Raw genomic sequence first — 18,717 nt, forward strand, 5'->3', positions numbered from 1 at the left:
TAATGTCTCTGCTTTTGAATATGCTATCTAGGTTGCTCATAACTTTCCTTCCAAGGAGTAAGCATCTTTTAATTTCATGGCTGCAGTCACCATCTGTAGTGATTTTGGAGCCCAGAAAAATAAAGTCTGACACTGTTCAGATTTATCTTCGTTTTCTGAATGTTGAGCTTTAAGCCAACTTTTTCACTCTCCACTTTCACTTTCATCAAGAGGCTTTTTAGTTCCTCTTCACTTTCTGCCATAAGGGTGGTGTCATCTGCATATCTGAGGTTATTGATATTTCTCCCGGCAATCTTGATTCCAGCTTGTGTTTCTTCCAGTCCAGCATTTCTATGATGTACTCTACATAGAAGTTAAATAAACAGGGTGACAATATACAGCCTTGACGAACTCCTTTTCCTATTTGGAACCAGTCTGTTGTTCCATGTCCAGTTCTAACTGTTGCTTCCTGACCTGCATACAGATTTCTCAAGAGGCTGATATGAAGATATATTTTACTTTTAGTATTTGGTTTGGGGAGTTATATCATTATAGCAATGGGAATTTGTCTTTTTAAAAAATTATTGTGTAAATTATTTTTATGATTCATTAATAAAGATTATATGTTATAAAGACTTTACTGTGTGGTCTTAGATTCAAATTTAGCTTTCAGTAAATTTAGAAGGCATAGTTTTTAGTATTTAGAAAGAGATGTCAGTGTTTTAACTTTCCTTGGTTTTCCAATGTTTCATTAATGGATGTGGCATATATTTGTGGACAGTACCAATATAATTGATAAGTGAAAGTAATTTACAGAGTGCTTCAGTTCCATCAGCTGGGCACCAAGAGTTTGGAGTTCACTGCTAAGGATGGTCAGAGCCTTGGAAGGATATTTTCTGCATCTCATTCCTCATTAGCATGACAAAGATGTTTCTGAGAGTAGCGGTATTGGACAATGACAACTGTTCACTATGGGTGTTTATAGTGTCATTGGAGAAGGACATGGCAACCCACTCCAGTATTCTTGCCTGGAGAATCCCATGGACAGAGGAGCCTGGGGGGCTACAGTCCACAGGGTTTCAAAGAGTCGGACACGACTGAGCACAGTGTCATTACATTGCTCCACAGACATGCTAAGAAATCCTAAATGTCCCAAAGAAATGTGCTCAGTAAGAGACTTTCACTCCTTTCATAAATTCTGTAGGTCAACATACAGTAAATAATGAGCAGCAAATGCAAACCACATATGTAATTTTAACTTTTTAGTAGCCACATGCATACAAGTAAGAAGAAACAGGTGCCGTTAATTTTAATGATATACTTTATTCAACCCCACGTAGTAAAAATATTATCATTTTAACACGTCACTAACAAAACCCAGTATGACATATTTTATACTCCCTTTTTCATACTAAGTCTTTGAAGTTTTGTGTGTATTTTATTTTCTATTTACAGCACATCTCACTTCCAAGTACTGACTTTCAAGTGCTCAGGGGAAACGTGTGGCCAGTGGCTACCATACTGGACAGTGCAGCGCTAGACGCTTAGATGGTAGATGTGTTTAAGGCTCTTTTGATTCTGTAGGAGAATCATTCATTGTTGTTAAACAAAACCAATCTTCTCTTTAATAAAAAAAAAATCATTCAAACATTAATATTGCATTTCAGGTACAGATACAGGCATTTATGAACAGTAGTTTTGGAAAAATTCTATCTTCTCAGCAGGCTCTTCAACTGCTTCAAAGGTATTTATAATGCATTAAGCAGTGTAATTCCTTTTTTATTTATTTATTTATTTATTTTTTTGTTTGCTTTTTTAAAATTTTATTTTATTTTTAAACTTTACAATATTGTATTGGTTTTGCCATATATCAACATGAATCCACCACAGGGTATACACGTGTTCCCCATCCTGAACCCTCCTCCCACCTCCCTCCCCCTACCATCCCTCGGGGTCGTCCCAGTGCACACGAGTTGCCAGTCCAGGTTTGATGCACGATAAGCAGTGTAATTTCTAAGTGGGATAACTTATACCTGAAAATAACCATTTCAAAAAAAAATTTGGAAATCTCTATGTAAACTTTGAAACTTATAAACAGTAATCTTTTTTATGATTTTATTCTTGAAATTTATTTATTTTAATTGGAGGCTAATTACTTCACAATATTGTGGTGGTTTTAGCCATACATCGACATGAATCAGCAATGGGTATACATGTGTCCCCTATCCCGAACCCCCTTCCCACCTCCCTCCCCATCCCATCCCTCTGGATTGGTTCCAGTGCACCAGCTTTGAGTGCCCTGTTTCATGCATAGAACTTGGACTAGTGATCTATTTCACATGTGGTAATTAATATACATGTTTCAATGCTATTCTCTCAAATCATCCCACCCTTGCTTTCTCCCACAGAGTCCCAAAGTCTGTTCTTTATATCTGTGTCTCTTTTGCTGTCTCACATACAGGGTCATTGTTACCATCTTTCTAAATTCCATATATATGCATTAATATACTGTATTGGTGTTTTTCTTTCTGACTTACTTCACTCAAACAGTAATCTTTCAATTACCATAAATAGACTGGTGAAAATTTGAAACATGGGATGATGTTTTTCATTGAATTTTATTGAGAAAAGCCTTTATATAGGAAATGATGTCATATTTTCCCTCAGCTATGTAATATCTTAAAGTTAATTTCATAAGTGTTATTGGAAAGGGAACAAATAATGTTTGATTCTACATACTGAAAGGAATTCTGAAAGTGAAATTATCTAAGAGTAATAGGTCTCTGGCTTCCCTGATAGCTCAGATGGTAAAAAATCTGCCTGCAATGGAGGAGACCCAGGTTTGATCCCCAGGTTGAGACGAGCTCCTGGAGAAGAAAATGGCAGCCCACTCTAGTAGTCTTGCCTGGAGAATCCCATGGACAGAGGAGCCTGGGGGGCTACAGTCCATGGGGTCACAGAGAGTCAGACATGACTGAAGCAACTTAGCACACATGCCCGTACGCACAGCAGGCCTCCAAAGTTTCTGTTTTCCTTCCTGAGCACTCCTGCAGCTTCCTCTATTCTGACAGCAGTGCTCCCCTGCAGGACAGGGGAGCCTGGATTAGAGGAGCGGGCTGGACCAGAAGCCGTTTTCTTCCAGCTCAGAGAGGGCTCACTACCCATGTCAGGGACCCTCTGGGAACTCTCCCCTGAGAGCCAGTGGATCTGGGCTTGGGTCTGACTTTGCTGTAGTTCCATGTCTTTCTAATGATGAATCATACCTGTAAAACTTTAGCTCATGAGATGATTGTAAGAGTCAAAACAGATATAAAATGGTTTTGATGAGTGAGAGTACTATACAGTACTGTACAGACTATACTATACAGAGTACCGTACAGATGGCAGTACCACTGTCTTGGCAGTTTCTCTGTCTCTTTTTACTCATTTTATTATCAGAATGTTATGGTTCTAGTTCTCCCTGTGCATCCTTAGTCTCTAAGCGTTGTGGTGTTTGGCTGACAAAATGTTTATTATTGTGACTGGGGATGACGTGAGCAGTAATACTGGCAGAGGGACAGTCAGTCGACTGCTTTCCGTCTTTGCTAAGCCAGCTTTGAAAAGCTCAACTTTTCAATCTCAGTTCAGATGTCATTTTCTTCAGGAAGTCTTTCTCGACTCCCCAGGCTTGGCAGGGTTTCCTCTGTTACATGCAATTTCTGCACTCTTGTAATTGGAACAACTATTTATGTCACTTATGACCAATCTCTACCTTTTCAATGACCGTTGGCTCCATGAAGGCTGAAGCCACACCTGTCTTGTACATCACTGTGTCCTAGGGCAATGCATGAGGCCTGGTGGGAATATTTGTCAAATGAGTGAATGGATTTTTAGGACTGCAGCAGCTCTTAAGTATGTTTCTCATTCGCCTTTTAATTATTCACCTTCACTTGCTTTTAGATTCCAGAAACTGAACATTCCCTGTCTGCAGTTAGAAATAAACCACACCATTGAGCGTATTCTTCAGTATTATGTGGCTGAACTTGAAGCTACCAAAAAGGCAAGTATCATGTTTATAAATAGAACAGCACTTTTCGTACAAGAAGAAAAATACGCGGCAAGTATTTGCCGTCATTATCTTGTGCCAAGCTTTTCAGACCGATCCTGTCACTGCTGAGTATCTTTGATGCTCCTCTCCAGGGGGAAGGTCCTGACAGCATGTGTCCCTAGAAAGCCAGATTATACCTCTCTCCTCTTAAGAATTATCTTCTTATGACAGGGTTCATGTATGTGTGGGGAAGCCCATTTACATTAATGTTTTTGTACATCAAAATATGGGCTCAGGTTTCTGCCATAAAGGAGTGCGAATCAGCCGTAATTATACATACATCCCCTCCTTCTCTAGCCTCCTTCCCCTCCCCTCGTCCCATCCCGTCAGGTCATCACAGAGCACCAGACTGGGCTCTCTCTGTGCTGCACAGCAACTTCTCACCAGCCAATAGTGTGTTTACGTTGATGCTACTTTCTCCAGTCATCCCGCTCTCTCTCCTCTCTCACTGGGACCGCAAGTCATCTTCATCCGTGTCTCCATTCCTTCCCTGCAAACAGGTTCATCAATATCATTTTTATGGCAGAAGCCAACACAACATTGTAAAAATTTAGAAAAATATCTAAATGTTAAAAATAGGGGAAAAAAAAATTGGGAAGGCTTTTATCATAGTTTGTGATCCTGAATTAGATAACACAGCATTGGAATAGGAATTTACTTGGAAATGTGAAATTAGCAATACAATTAATGGGGCCAAGGAACAGAGAAGTAAAAGTAAAAGGTAGTTAGTTCTTGGATTCTTATCCCTCTTCTTCTGTCACTCTGTAAAATTAAAATATATGTGTATAACCTGTAAAAAAAATATGGTCTCTGGAGAATATTATGACAGATATAATATAGCTATGTGTTCCCACTTTTGAGTATATCTTTAGGATTAGGGATAAAAGGCAGAAAAAATGTATACATGTAATGGGAAGTAAGGGTTAAAAGAGAATCAAGTGTCATGTGTTGTAATCATCATAGTTTTTGAGCCTTGGGTTGATAGGGCTAGAGTACATACTTTTTGACAACCTCTTATTTATAAAACATGTCAATAATTGTAATACATCAATAAAAATATAGCTGTATATGTTTTACCTTTTCCTCTGTATTGAATTTCGAACATTAATGCCAGACCTTTAATTACAGCTTTATCATTCTCAAAAAGATGACCCCCCTCTTGCTCGCAACATGCCCCCTATAGCAGGAAAGATCCTCTGGGTGAGGCAGCTGTATCGCCGGATAAGTGAGCCCATCAACTATTTCTTCGTAAGCCAATAGTTAAAATTTACAGTTTGTGGATCATGGTGGGTTTAGTTTTTCTTTTTTTGGCATGCCCTGAAGCATGTGGGATCTTAATTCCCCTACTAGGGATTGAACTGGTGCTCCCTGCATTGGAAGCATGGAGTCTTAACCACTTGACTGCTGGGGAAGTCCCTTGTGGTGATTTTTAATACAAGAAATATATTTTATACTAGAGCATTTGTTTCCAGTAGAGTAACTAGAGCTAATTCTTTTACCAAAGTAAATTTAGCTTGCAAATACGCTTGAGAGAGAATAAGCCAATTCCTTTCATGTTTGGTAGATAAGCCTGATTAATTACAGCTAATCTGTCAGAAGGTTAATCTTAGAAATGTATGACCTTTAATCATACAGGACACTTTATAAAGGCTTTTGTAAAATAATTGTTTTGAAAATGATAGAGCACAGGCTTGGTACTGAAACTTAAGTCTGTGTGTGGATGGATAGGTCACTGATACACATTCAGTTCAGTTCAGTTCAGACGCTCAGTCCTGTCCGACTCTTTGCGACCCCATGGACTGCAGCGTGGCAGGCTTCCCTGTCCATTACCAACTTCCAGAGCCTACTCAAACTCATGTCCGTCGGTGATGCCATCTAACCATCTCATCCTCTATTGTCCCCTTCTCCTCTTGCCTTCAGTGGAGGTGAGGAAGTGCTCAGAATATATTCCTCTGTGGAGGACTGAGGCCAAGAGCAGGTGTAATAGAGTACGTTCATCCTCTGTGTTCTTAAGATGATTAGATTTCTGAAAAACACCAGGGTAGTCTTAAGCCTTGTTGGGATTCTGAAACTGCCAGTTTGTCATCTCGTTTTGTTTGTGTGTTTTGGTTTTCCTTTTCTTGCTTTGTGTTTTAAAGAGATGGTGTCGCCAGTCCAGGTTCGATGTACGATACTGGATGCTTGGGGCTGGTGCACTGGGACGACCCAGAGGGAGGGTATGGGGAGGGAGGAGGGAGGAGGGTTCAGGATGGGGAACGCATGTATACCTGTGGCGGATTCATTTCGATATTTGGCAAAACTAATACAATATTGTAAAGTTCAAAAATAAAATAAAATTTAAAATAAAATAAAATAAAAATAAAGAGATGGTGTAGCAAAGCAAAGTTGGTTTACCTGGTGTTGTGTCTTGTGCCTAAGTAGAGAACAAAATATAATAGTCTTGCAAGTGATTTTATTATTTGAGCATTATTAAATATTAAGTTTTTGTTGTTTTTGTTTGGCTGATATAATTTGTTTTACTGTCCTCAATATTAAAAAAAATATTGAAAAAGCAGTAGGCTCTGGCAGTAGGCTCTGGAAGTTGGTGATGGACAGGGAAGCCTGCTGCGCTGCAGTCCATGGGGTTGCAAATATTAAAATAAATAAATAAATAAAACAAAATGCTGGCCTTAGACAAGAGGCCAGGATAGGTACTCAGTTGTTTATTGACTTTATAGTGACAGAGCAGAGATTGCCCTGTTTTTGATACGTGTGAATGAAAACAACAAAAAGAGAATGTTCAATTTTTACATAAAAAATCTTGTTTTTGTTCTTTGATATATATTTACTTCTTTTTAAAAAAATTGGTGGGGAAGGAGGGAGGGGGAGAGAGAGAGAGGGAAGAAGGGAAGGAAGGAGGGAGGGAGGGAATCTACATTTCCTTTTTTTTTTTTTTTGATGCTGTAATTTAAGAATTTGCCCTGATACTCACAGTTCTAGGAAAATTAGTTCATTGTATCTTGCCAGAAAAGTGGGGATGAAACAGAGAATTGGGGGTGGAGGCCCTAGTGCCTACGGCCAGCTGTAAGACTAGATACTTTGCTTTATAAATCCTATTTTCTTTCTCAGTTTCTGCTTTTTACTGTTAATGTTTCTCTGCTTCCTTCTCTAGCTTGTCTGACCTTCCTCGTTTCTGATCTTTTTCTGAGGCAAAATCTAAATGAGTAGCATTGTTATTTGAAATATAAACAGCTTTACAGTTTGAATAGAAAGCAGACAGCAGACTTTTTAAAATAAATCATTTTTCTTCCCTTAAAAAAACAGAAAAACTCGGAAATTTTGTCAAGTGCAGAAGGCAAAGCTGTCATCCGTCAGTATAATAAAATTTCCTATGTTCTGGTGGAATTCGAGGTGGTCTATCACACAGCCTGGATCAGAGAGATCTCCCAGTTACAATACGGTGTGTGTAAGACTGCAGTGACCCTGCAGAGGAGGGAGTATTAGGTGGCTTTGAATGAGTTTGTGGTTCTGGAGAATTTTTATGTCTTTTTAAATATAACTGTATGATGGTTAAATTTAGATTTGGGACTGATACAATTATTTATTTCTTTACAGTTAGTAATATTCTGATTTTATAAGCAGAAATTGTCATGACCTTAAAATTGGTATATGCAGATTATGAGTTTCCCCTGAAAAACAGTATTTAAAAGTCAATATCAAAGCTCTTTATTTCTCCATAGGTTTGAGAAGATTTTTTGTTTTTAATCAGTTTTATCATGCTGTAGATTCAAATCTCAGTCCCAGTCAAGAGAAAGAATCGCAGCTTGCTTGTCCTCATTCCGTCCTTCCTTCAGTCGTTCCTTCCTTCCGTCTGTCCTTCGTTCCACCCATCCTTCCTTCCATTGTTCCTTCCTTCCTCCCTCCCTCCCTTGCTTCCTTGCTTCTTCTCTCCCTTCTATTTTCCCCTCCTCTCTTCCTCTCCCTTCCCTTTCTTTCTATAACTGAATTTAACTTAAATTTTGATCTCCAGTAAATAATGAATGTTAGGGTTGTGTCTAAGTACCTCTGAGAGGTGCCAGGGTATTGGGCAGTTAAGTGATGTAGGAGATGGATGGTTTTAAGCCACCGTCCATCCATGCTCCCATCATCTGGGATGTTGTTGTCGTTGTGTGGGCCCAGCTGGTCAGTTCAGGTTCCTACTTTGTCCCATATCAACCTTAATCTCTTATCCATAACCCTGGCGGAACCCTGACTCTGTCCCGTGGTGGGAAGGTGTCTCCCTCTCGTGCCAGGGATCTCCACTTCAGGAGAGCACAGAACTGCAGGGGTAGGAAGCACAGATTCACAGTTTGGGTCCCTGGGAGTGATAGTGAGAGGGGCCACTCCTAGTTCTGCCTCTTGGTTCCAAACTCACAGCACTATATATAGGTCATTGATTCGCTGCATGACTGCATCCTGAAGAATAAGATTTCAACCCTCTGGAGTATCTTCTGAACTGGCACCTCATTAAGCCTTTAATATACCACTTCTATCGGCCCATCTGTTTCTGGGTAATGCATATGATAAGATCCTATGGATCCTAATGAAAGCCTGCTAATGGAGCAATGGTCTCAAACTTTAAAAGAAGGTTAAAATTTACATTATGGAAAAGATCAAAGAGAATTTTTAGCAATCGAAATATGGAGCATGTATTGTTTTGCTTATACAATACGATGCACTTCTCTATTTTTTTTTTTGTTCTGTCAGCTTTTCCTTTTATCTGCACACTAACAAGTTCAACAGTCCCCTGGTCCATAAAGCCGTTCCTTATTCTTCCTGGCAGATAATAATGTCTTCTTCCTCCAGAGGCCTCCACACACTTTATCATGACATTTGTGGCTTTATAGATCTGTCTTATCTCCCCTATACATTCTAGCAACACTCTCCGTGTCTGTTTCATCTTTGTGTCCTTTAAATAGCAGTCATAGCTAACAAAACACACCTTATATATTCAACCCCCATTAATTCTCATGGCAGTTCTCTGAGCTATTATTCTTATTGTCATTTTACAGATGAAGAAACTGAGGTGCTGAGAAGTTAAGTGATTTTCCTGAGATCACAGAGCTGGGAAGTGGCAGGGCCAGGATTCAAATTTGCCTTTCTTTAAAAAAAAAAAAAATTATTTATTTGGCTGGGCCAGGTCTTAGTTGCAGCATGTGGGATCTGGTCCCCTACCAGGGAGAGAACCCCTGCATTGGGAGCATGGAGACTTAGCCACTGGACTACCATGGAAGCCCCCAGACTTGCCTTTCATGTGAACACAGGCTCGTGAAAGTGAATTACTCTGAAAGACCTCTTGTTATGTTGATGTAACTATATTTAACTGTTTAGGAACTTGGGATTATAATTGGAGACCTAGTATTGGTCTCCTCATTTGCTCTGTAAAGTTTCTCCAGTGATGATTCACATAGAAGGTTCACTTAGTCCCAGAGTTGCCTTCCTGGCTATCATTATTCTTAGTGGTCTCGCTGACCACTTTGTCCTTTCAAAAAAAGCTCAGCTTTGCCTTAAGGAAGATAGATTTCATTACATGAATGTCCTAAGATTATCTTGGCATTTACTTGGGAAGATAAATGATTTCCAGCCGAAGTTTTAAAAGATTCCAAATGAACTGGTTTTTAGTTGAAATCCTCATAAAACCATCATTGTTAATAATCACATCAAAACTCATTCTGTTGAGTAGAAGTCAACTAACTTCAAAGGGATATACAGTCTATTTTGTTTTACTAGAAATTTGATGCACCCATATTCTCTGAAGTAATTTGAGGCTTGGAAGATAAAATGTGTGAAATTCTCACATTAGCAGTGCTTGTATAAGATGCAACTGAAGCTAGCACATACTAGTTTACAACTGCGTTATTATGATGCCTCTAAAAGCAATTCATGTTAGGATAACAAATGGTTGAAGGCTATTCAACATGAACAGTTTGGGATTATGTATTTAACTTCTTAATAAAAAGCATATCTGAGAGTACCTATTATATGACTGATGTTCATGTAGTAATTTGGATGTAGGCTAAAAAAAAATTCTTCCTCTGCATTCTAGGAGTTCACAACTCAATGGTGTTTAATAAATATTTCTTACTGATACTGAACCTAGTTATCGATTTAAGTCAGATAAACCTTCTTAAATTTGAGAAGCCAATTTAGTATTAGGTATAGAAAAGAGTTTGAACTCTATGAGGTGTGTCATATTTTGTAGTTGGGCACATCTTTCAATTCTCTCTCCCAGAGGTTAAATCACAATCTGTAAAAATAAACTAACACTGCATCACAGCCCTCTTAGACCCACTCAGAAAAGTACTGTGTTACAGTTCATGGCACAAAGGCTAAGCATTCTTGGTTCATATTTATGTCTCTGGATCTAATTTTATGGTTTACAGACACTCTGCATTCATTTATCTAAGTTTTGAGCACTGACAATGTGTCAGATACTGTGCCTTAGCACTTGACAGCCAAAACTACCATTCTGTCCTTAAGAAGTCAGTGGTTCAGTGCGGAAGACAGTCATATAAACAGGACTGAAAACAGAGTAAGTCATGTCAGCAATTGTTTATTTGTAGCTTTGCAAGCCACACTTTTTGTGCGACATCCAGAAACAGGAAAGTTGCTGGTTAATTTTGACCCCAAAATTTTGGAAGTTGTTCGGGAAACTAAGTGCATGATAAAAATGAAGCTTGACGTACCAGAACAGGCAAAGAGATTGCTAAAATTGGAAAGTAAATTGAAAGGAGATAAATTGTACCTACAGGTAAGATAGATTCTATTTTCTTTTCTTTTTAAAAAATATTTATTTATTAGGATGCGTTGGGTCTTAGTTGGGGTACATGGGATCTTTTGCTGTGGTACATGGACACTCAAGTTGTAGCTTGAGGGCTCAGTGGTTTTGGCACTTGGGCCTAGATGCTCCATGGCATGTGGGATCCTAGTTCCCAAGCCAGGGATTGAACCTGCATCTCCTGCATTGCAAGGTGGATTCTTAACCACTGGACCACAAGAGAATTCCCTACTTTCTAATTTGCAAGAGGTTTTTAAATATAAATATTATATATATATAATTTTTTTTTTTTAGAAAGAAAAAGACACCTTTGCAGTTGTGCTGATGCTGCATTGAGGAGAAATTTGTTATTATGTTGATTCTTTTTAAATTTTTTCAGCTTTATCGGGGGACAGATGACAAATAAAATTGTTAGATAAAGTGTAGGTCATGATGATTTGATATATATATGTGTTATGAAAATATGTTGTAGAATGTATTAGTCACTCAGTTGTGTCCAGCTCTTTGTGACTCCATGGACTGTAGCTTGCCAGGTTCCTCTGTCCAGGCAAGAATGCAGGAGTGGATTGCCATTCCCTTCTCCAGGGATCTTCCTGACCCAGGGATCGACCTAGGTATCCCGACTTACAGGCAGATTCTTTACCGTCTGAGCCACTAGGAAGCCAGAAGCCCATATTATGAAAGGATTCCTTCCATTTAGTCAGTTAACTAACGTATCCATCATTTTATATATATATATATATATATATACATATATCTAATTATATATATAATATATAAACACACACACATTGGTGAAAACATTTAAATTCTATTCTCTTCAGTTTAGTTGCTCAGTCATGTCTGACTCTTTGTGTCCCCATGGACTGCAGCATACCAGGCCCCCTGTCCATCACCAACTCCTGGAGCCTGCTCAAACTCATGTCCATTGGGTTGGCGATGCCATCCAACCATCTCATCCTCTGTCATCCCTGTCTCCTCCTGCCTTCAATCTTTCCCATCATCAGGGTCTTTTCAAATGAGACAGTTCTTCACATCAGGTGGCCAAAGTATTGGAGTTTCAGCTTCAGCATCAGTCCTTCCAATGAATATTCAGGACTGATTTCCTTTAGGATGGACTGGTTGGATCTCCTTGCAGTCCAAGGGACTCTCAAGAGTCTTCTCCATCACCACAGTTCAAAAGCATCAATTTTTTGGCACTCCGTTTTTTTTTTTTTTTTTATAGTCCAACTCTTACATCCATACATGACTAATGGAAAAACCATATCTTTGACTAGATGGATCCTTGTTGGCAAGGTAACATCTCTGCTTTTTAATATGCTGTCTAGGTTGGTCATAGCTTTTCTTTCAAAGAGCAAGCATCTTTTAATTTCATGACTGCAGTCACCATCTTTAGTGATTTTGGAGCCAAAGAAAATAAAGTCTCTCACTGTTTCCATTGCCTCCCCATCTATTTGCCATGAAGTGATGGTACCAGATGCCATGATCTTAGTTTTTTGAATGTTGAGTTTTAAGCCAACTTTTTCACTCTCCTCTTTCACTTTCATTAAGAGGCTCTTTAATTCCTCTTAGCTTTCTGCCATAAGGGTGGTGTCATCTGTGTGTATGAGGTTATTGATATTTCTCCTGGCAATCTTGATTCCAGCTTGTGCTTCATCCAGCCCGGGATTTCTTAAGATGTATTTTGCATAGAAGTTAAATAAGTAGGGTGACAATACACAGCCTTGATGTACTCACTTTCCAAATTTGGAACCAGTCTGTTGTTCCGGGTCTGGTTCTAACTGTTGTTTCTTGACTTGAATGCAGATTTCTCAGGAGACAGGTGTGGTGGTCTGGTATTCCCATCTCTTGAAGAATTTTCCACAGTTTGTTGTGATCTACACAGTCAAAGGCTTTGGCATAATCAGTAAAGTAGAAGTAGATGTTTTCCTGGAATCCTCTTTCTTTTTCTACGATCCAACGGATGTTGGCAATTTGATCTCTGGTTCCTCTGCCTTTTCTAAATCCAGCTTGAGCATCTGAAAGTTCATGCTTCATGTACTGTTGAAGCCTGGCTTGGAGAATTTCAAGCATTACTTTGCTAGCCTGTGAGATGAGTGCAGTTGTGCGGTAGTTTGATTGTATGACGTGTTATCAACTACCGTCACTGTGTTGTACTTCAGGTCCTCAGACCTTATCAATCTTAGAGCTGAAGGTTTGCGCCCTGTTAGCAATAGCTTCCTGTTTCCCCTACGCCTGACATCTACTTTGCTACTCTTTTTATGAGTTTGCATGTCTTAGATAACACATCTAAGTGATATTATACAGTATTTATCTTCTCCTGTCTGACTTATTTCACTTAGTGCAGTGCCCTTGAGGTCCATCCATGTTGTCACAAATGGCAAGATGTCCTTCTCTCTCATGGTTGAATAGTATTCCATTGTATATATGCCACCTCTTTATCCATTCACCCATTGATGGAAAGTTGTTTCCATGTTTTGGCTGTTGTGAATAATGTTGCAATGAACATTGGAGTGCATATATATTTTCAAATTAGTGTTTTCATATTCTTTGGATAAAAATCCCAAAGTGGAATTGCTAGGTCTTGTGGTAGGCATCACTGACTCAATGGACATGAGTTTGAGTAAACTCAGGAGTTGGTGATGGACAGGGAGGCCTGGCGTGCTGCAGTCCATGGGGTACCAAAGAGTCAGACACGACTGAGCGACTGAACTGAACTGATGGTAGTTCTACTTTAGTTTTGTAAGGAAACTGTTTTTGATAGTATTTGCACAATTTAGCTTTTACCAACAGTGTCTGAAGGTTCCTTACTCTCCACATCCTCACCAGTTATTTATCTTTTATCAATAGATGTGAGGTGGTATCTCATTACCCACTATGTTTACTTCTAGGAGTTTTATGGCTTCAGGTCTTAAATTTAATGGTTTAATCCATTTTGAGTTAATTTTTGGGTGCGGTATAAGATGGTGGTCCAGTTTTATTCTTTTTCATGTGACTGCCCAGTTTTCCCAATATTGTTTACCGAAGAGACTGTCCTCTCACCATTGAATTCTTTTGACTTCTTAGTGTGTTCTTGGTTCTTCGTAAGTGAATCGACTGTATATGCACGGGTTTATTTCTGGACTGTATTCTGTTCTGTTGTGATTCTCGAGGCATTAAAATACTGACATGCAAACAGAAAGGAAAAAAGTGAAAGGATTATCAGAAAGCAAAATGTGATTATCAGAAGTCAGATGTAGATTTCTGGATAATGACAATGATGAATAGCAAGTTTAAAACACTATTAATATTATAATTTTATAGATTAAGTGCATTATATTTTATAATATGTTCAATTAAGGATACTAGTAAGATATGAATTAATGACTGTAAAATGACATGAATGGAAAATGAATCTCAGTATTATGGAGTAAAATGGAGCAACAACCAAAAAGATCAGAGTATTAGAATAGATATTCTCCAAACCAGTTTAGAAAAACAGGCTTATTGAGATATAATTCACATACCACACAATTTATCCATTTTAAGCGTACAGTTTAATGGTTTTAGTATATTCACAAAGTTACACAACCATCATCATTATCAATTTTAGAATATTTTCATCATTCCCAAAAGAAACTCCATATCTGTTAGCAGTCAGTCCCCATTTTCCCCTCAACTCTCGCCACATCTTCCCCTGGCAATCACTTAGTGTCTCTATGGATTTGCCTACCCTGGGCATTTATACAAATGGAATCATTTAATATATGATGGTTTGTGGTTCACTTTTTTAACCTAACACAATATTTTCAGAGTTCATTCATATTGTCCTATGGATCAGTACTCATTTTTGAGTGTGTGAGTGAGAAAGTTACTCAGTCATGTCCGACTCTTTGCAACCGCATGGACTGTACAGTCAATGGAATTCTCCAGGCCAGAATACTGGAGTGGGTAGCTTTTCCATTCTCCAGGGGATCTTCCCAAACCAGGAATTGAACTGGGGTCTCCTGCATTGTAGGTGGATTTTTTACCAACTGAGCTATGAGGGAAGCCAACGGCTAAATAATATTCTATTGTGTGGTTATACCACATTTTAGGCATCCAGTCGCCAGTTGATAGACATTTGGGTTGTTTCTATATTTTTGCATCATGAGTGATGCTGCTGTGAATATGTGTATACAAGTTTTTGTGTAGATATGTTTTCATCCTCTTAGGAATATAACCTAGGAGTGAAATTGCTGGGTTTTAGTAACTTCATAACTCTATGTTTAACCTTTTGAGTAACTGACATGTTTTGTTTTCCAAAAAGGCTGCTTTATTTTATGTTCTCACAAACAGTGTATGATGGTTCCATTTTTCCACATCCTTGCCAACATTTGTTACTGTCTTCTTCATTTGAACATCATTTGGATGTGAAGTAGTATTTCCATATGGTTTTGACTTGCATATCTTCATGGCTGTTGATGTTGAGGTTGTTTTCGTGTGCATGTTGGTGATTTGTAGGTCTTTGGCAGAATGTCTGTTTTCTCCTATTCTGTGAGTTGTCTTTTTGTTTTCTTGATACTATCCTTTGGAGCACAAACTTTTTAAAATTTTGATGAAATCCAACGTATGTATTTTATCTTTTGTCCCATGTAATTTTAGTGTCATTTCTAAGAAATCTTTGCCTAATCCAAGGTCACAAAGATTTATGCATGTGCTTTGCTCTAGGGTTTCATAATTGTAGCTTTTACCAAAACACACACACACACACCCTCAGAATGCCCCCTCAGGCATTGTAGAAACTTTGGCTTCATCATCAAAAGCCCTAGGTTTTCATACTGGTTAGTTATGACTTTACAGGACTGAGTGTCAAAATACTGTTATAAATTGAGGTTAATGTCACATGCACTGAATCTTGCAGGATTTTAGTTAGTATTGAATGATACTAGGAAAGTCAGAGTCCTTTGCCAAATGTAAAGTGTACATAAAAGTTCAACTACAAGTAAGAGAAAGGAAGAAGGGAATTAATCACTTTGAAACTATTAAGTAAACATTGAAACAGTTTAAAATTATTAATTTGGGGAAGAATTAGCCTGAAACCACATCTTCCATCACACAGTGCAGTAAGTTACAAAACAATCAAAAGTTGATCATCATGGTTCTTTCTCTAAAAAACATCTAAAAGTATTTAAGCTTTGTGTAGACCTTTATTTTGATTCAAGAAAACAAATGTGGCTTCAGGAATAAGTAAGCTGCAATATATCAGAAAACAGGCAGCAGAAGGGGTGAAAATGTGTAATGACAGACTTAAGGAAAAGATAATTGTCTGAACCATTTAAAATTGCATGCATTTAAAAAGACAATTAAATAATAGTTATTAGAAATGTAAATCTAGGAAGCTCCCATGACTTACTGTTTAAAGGGGATGCTCAGTTAATTTACAGGTGAAAGGAAAGTACAGCAAATTAGTACAAATAATCAGCCTCCATTTTTCAGGGCTATGAGGAAATGGGTAAAATGAAACCTTCTAGGTATGAATCAAAATGTGACTGTTGCTTTAAAATAAATCAAAGTAAAACATGCCATTTTGACTTTTAACAGGGTCTCCTGCAACATTATGATGATTTATGTCAGGAAGTGCCTCCTGTGTTTGTCAATCTGATGACCCCTAAAATGAAAAAGGTTGGTGATGTTGATGGTTTATATTGATTTCCCTGTCGTTTAAAATTAGATTCCAGTTCTATAGATTATGGATTCTAGAACATCTATTCTTGGCAAGGCCCTCTTTCTAGTTCAACTTTATAGCTCTATTTTCCCTGCAGAATGATTTCTTGTCTAGGTTTTGTTGCCTTTGAAAAACAAATAAATCTAAATAATGAGCCCTTTCTAAGAATCTGCGATTGCTTCATGGACAGCCAAAGATGATTAAAAACAAAAAGTCACCTTTACTAGGCATAATGGAGGGGAAATAGAATTAAGGAAATACAACCCATAATATTTCCAGGTAATAAAAGGCAGCCTTTTTATGAATGCAGATGCTCCTTTTTAATAAGGGAAACCATTTTTTTTTTCTTTTTCTAGGTGGAAGCTGTGTTAAGACAAGGGCTCACAATATTGACATGGTCATCTTTAACACTAGAAAGCTTTTTTCAGGAAGTTGACTCAGTTTTGGGTATGTTCAACCAACTCTTAAAGAAGGTATGAGAGATACATTTTTAAAAACTACATGCATTAATACTCAGGCTATACGTAATAGTTTGATTAACCTATGAAAGCTATTTAAGTCTATTTAAGTGATTTTTAACTAAAAGGACATCATTACATTAAAAAAAAAAAAAGCTTTGTACTTCTTGAACTGATTTGGGGCCTCTTAATTTAGAATTGCCTTGTTCTTGTCCCTGAATTACCTTGCTTGTAATATGTTTAAATGATTGTTCAGCTCCACAGTGTAGTTTAGAAAATGGTATAGTTGTAGACTGTGGAAGATGGTGGAATGGAGGGCTTAAATGTATCTGATGTTAATTAGATGAGGTAGTTACCCACTTGGAGACTATCTATTGATTTCTGACATGTTTTCTACATAAAACATGCATAACCTTTTAGATGTGCTAGTCTGTCTATGGTGGCAGCATGGTATAACAGACGAAACCCAGAGGCTTGAAAATCAGATAAACCTAGGTAGGATATTTTGACTTTCACCAGCTCTGTATTCCTCTCTGGGTTTCTTGACTTCTCTGAGCCTTGGTTTCTCTGGCTGTAAAACTGATTCATAGACTGGAAGGAGATCATGCATGTGAGGTTATGACACATGTTGCAGCTCAGTAAAGTTTAATTCCACATCAAGAAAAGATTTACTCCTGAAATTCCTACCAAATTATGCTTGGCTCAGGATGCAAGTTTCCAGATATAGCCCTCCAGGTTAGTTTATAACTCAAGTGCTTTTTGGATGAAAAAGGAGGTTTCTTCTACATATGTTTTCTCATTGGTAGATCAATGACTTGTGTGAAATGCATATTGATGCAGTTCTAAAGGAGATAGCCAAAACATTGTTAATTTCCCTGCCTGAAACCGGTGCTACCAAAGTAGAAGATATGTTGACACTCAATGAGGTATGTGTTTATGTGTTATACTTTAGTCATAGAAATGCTAACTCATAAACTAAAATGTGAATTTGCATTCTAAAAGTAGAAATCTGTGTTCATGGCATTTAGATATTCTGGATTTTTTTTTTTTTTTTTTTTTACATCCTCAGCTCCAAAGACTTATAAGGTGTCAACAGCTCAAGCTCATGGTCACACCTTAGACATTATCTTAAGAATGTCCTCCACCTCATGCTGGAGTCCCCTGGGGTCCTGTTGGTGTTCACTGCCCTTCCTCTGTACATGCTCCCAGGGCAATATCATCTACTCTCATGGTTTTAACTACCACATACTTTGTCCTTAAGTCATCTGAACACCTGGGTGTCATCCAGAGTCCTTTTCTCGCTCCCATCCCCAAAGCCAGTCAGTCTTCTAGGGCTAAGCCAGATTTTGTCTCTTACTATTCTTGAATTGCCTCTTCTTTTCCATATCTACCACACTTGTCTTAGGCCATGCTTTTTTTCTCTTTTGAGCAAAGGTTTATCACAAGGGCCAAGCAAAGAGAATGAGTAGCTCATACTCAAAAAGCCTAAACTCCAGATCAGGCTTTTAATGCTCATGAGTGTGTCATTTGATGTGATCTAACTGGTCTTTCTGCCCCCATGTTCGGCCCCATCATATCCATCATCCTCCGGTTGTAGGAACTCCCTAGCTTAAATCCTTCAATGGCAGTGGCACCTGCCTAAGCTTCTGAGCATCACATTAAATTGAACTGACTTGAATACCTACTTGTCCTCCATTGGCTCAAAAGCACA

The 18,717-nt window shown here is 38.2% G+C and overlaps 1 protein-coding gene across 1 annotated transcript in view; it reads left to right on the plus strand.

Annotated features, from left to right (window-relative positions):
- Positions 1 to 18,717, plus strand: part of DNAH8 (dynein axonemal heavy chain 8) — a 317,992-nt gene that overhangs the window by 43,748 nt on the left and 255,527 nt on the right. The window contains exons 13-20 of the mRNA XM_086371558.1: positions 1,647 to 1,723; positions 3,919 to 4,018; positions 5,195 to 5,314; positions 7,370 to 7,505; positions 10,648 to 10,835; positions 16,425 to 16,505; positions 16,905 to 17,021; positions 17,813 to 17,932. Of these exons, the coding sequence (XP_086227684.1) occupies positions 1,647 to 1,723; positions 3,919 to 4,018; positions 5,195 to 5,314; positions 7,370 to 7,505; positions 10,648 to 10,835; positions 16,425 to 16,505; positions 16,905 to 17,021; positions 17,813 to 17,932 (939 nt within the window). The remainder of the gene's footprint in view (positions 1 to 1,646; positions 1,724 to 3,918; positions 4,019 to 5,194; positions 5,315 to 7,369; positions 7,506 to 10,647; positions 10,836 to 16,424; positions 16,506 to 16,904; positions 17,022 to 17,812; positions 17,933 to 18,717) is intronic.

This window comes from Bos grunniens, chromosome 23, assembly GCF_055505025.1.
Source record: "Bos grunniens cultivar Pamir isolate PY7600 chromosome 23, Bosgru_T2T1.0, whole genome shotgun sequence".
Classification (NCBI taxonomy): domain Eukaryota; kingdom Metazoa; phylum Chordata; class Mammalia; order Artiodactyla; family Bovidae; genus Bos; species Bos grunniens.